The sequence below is a fragment of the Toxorhynchites rutilus genome, chromosome 2 (assembly GCF_029784135.1).
Source record: "Toxorhynchites rutilus septentrionalis strain SRP chromosome 2, ASM2978413v1, whole genome shotgun sequence".
Classification (NCBI taxonomy): Eukaryota; Metazoa; Arthropoda; class Insecta; order Diptera; family Culicidae; genus Toxorhynchites; species Toxorhynchites rutilus.
The window spans coordinates 342,416,315-342,418,181 of record NC_073745.1 but is presented as its reverse complement, the minus strand read 5'-3'; the positions used below and the strand labels follow the sequence as shown (position 1 = coordinate 342,418,181).

The 1,867-nt window shown below is 39.6% G+C and overlaps 1 protein-coding gene across 1 annotated transcript; it reads left to right on the top strand.

Moving 5' to 3' along the window:
- Positions 1-452: 452 nt before the first annotated feature.
- LOC129767152 (jerky protein homolog-like) lies at positions 453-1,654 on the top strand. The gene is made up of 2 exons (XM_055767773.1): positions 453-1,421; positions 1,478-1,654. The coding sequence occupies exons 1-2, from the start codon at positions 453-455 to the stop codon at positions 1,652-1,654; spliced, it is 1,146 nt and encodes a 381-aa protein (XP_055623748.1).
- The last annotated feature ends 213 nt before the right edge of the window (positions 1,655-1,867 follow it).

The window sequence follows — 1,867 nt, the reverse complement described above, 5'->3', positions numbered from 1 at the left end:
CTTCAGATATTCGAATAAATTGAGGAGTTCTTATTACTAACTACTTTGTGTGTGTAACACATGCTCTCTCCGTGTGTATACAAAGGAAATTTCCCTTACCTTCTATTCTACGTACTTTGGTGAAAACGAAGTAAAGTGTACATAACCTTGTATACAAATCATTTCGTTTTCATCGTGAAGTGACGTTCGTGATCAGGCCCAATGTTATACCTACCTGAGATATAGTGATCCTGAAAATTTTCATACTTACCTGAGACGTAGTTGACCTGAAAAATTGAAACTTACCTAATATAGCTTTCATTGTAATGACGACAATGAATCTAACGACAATGATCTACGTATTCTAGGGATATTTTTAACCTAGAATTGTAATAAAGTCATGAAATCGGAAACGGCGAAAAATTTCTCACAATTATCATATTAAGTTTGATTTACAGTGTACTATTACCACAATGGACATCGCATCTGGATCAGGTTTGAATCAAAAGCGTAAGCAAAAAACGCTTACTTTGGTGGAGAAAGTTAAAATCATCGAGGAGTTTGAGAAAGGGGGATGTACTCACGAATCGCTTGCTCAAAAATATGGCGTAGGATCATCATCCGTGTCGAGATTCATTCAACAAAAAGATGACCTACGAGCAAAGATGGAACAGTATAGAGAACACGGAGTTAACAGCAGGAAGACGATGAAAACGCAAAACTACCCATTGATGAAAGAATCCGTATATGTGTGGATTTTGCAACAGCGAGAGGCCAACATAATCGTCACTTCCGAGGTTCTGCGGGTCAAAGCGGAGTTACTTTTCCGAGAAATCCAGAAACGTGGACATTATGTGAACCAAAAATTTTCATTCTCGGATGGCTGGATGCGTAGATTCAAAGAACGATTCGGTCTGCATGTCAAGCGGGTTGCGGGAAAAAAAGCTTCTGCTGACGTGGATGCTTACATAAAATTTAAGGAAATATTAGCATCAAAAATAACAGAAACAGGACTTCAAAAGTCGCAAGTGTACAATGCAAACGAATCGGCAATTTTCGTAAAGCTGCTTGCGTCACGAAGTCTGGCACTTTCCAGCGAGAAAAATGTTTACGGTCGGAAACTAAATAAAATGCGATACACATTTATGCCATGTAGCAACATCGACGGTTCAAACAAATTAAGACTAATGTTTATCGGAACCGCTGCAAAGCCACGATCATTTCCGACCAAAGAACTGCTCCCGGTGTCATATTACAATTCAAAAAAAGCATGGATGACGCGAGAGCTTTTCCGGGAGTGGTTCTTTAACGAATTTGTACCTGCAGTAAGAAAGTTTTCCGGCGAAAAGAGCTTAGAACCGAAGGCTCTCCTGGTACTGGACAACTGCACGGCCCACTATACAGGAGGAGACAATTTAATTTCTGATGATGAATTGATCAAGGTGAAAACCTAATTAATCAAAGTGAGAAACTTTACATTACCTCTTTTTCCATACAGGTGATTTATCTACCGCCGAATGTCACATCACAGTGTCAGCCAATGGACCAATCCGTTATCAATGCAATAAAAACCCGGTACAAGCGGAAACTCATGCTGAAACTGGTTCTTGAAAACGAAGAACTCAAGTTTGAGGACCGTCTCAAGAAGATATCTCTGATGCAAAGCATTGATTGACTGTCTGCTGCTTGGGATGAAATTTCACCAAGCACAATCGAAAATTCCTGGAAAAAGCTCTTGGATCAGTTTCCAGGATATGCGTGGATTCTGATACACCAGATGAGTTTCAAGATGATACGAGAGCGCTTGTTGTTGCCATAGATACTCTAACTAACACAACTACATCCGACGAAGATATTAATTTATGGCTAAAAGATCAGGTTTACGATG

What these genes read in the sequence shown, in the direction of transcription:
- LOC129767152 (XM_055767773.1), top strand. Translation starts at nt 453, where the DNA reads ATGGACATCGCATCTGGATCAGGTTTGAATCAAAAGCGTAAGCAAAAA. An exon ending in CTGATGATGAATTGATCAAG is followed by an intron (nt 1,422 to 1,477) that starts GTGAAAACCTAA and finishes TTTTCCATACAG; the next exon opens with GTGATTTATCTACCGCCGAA.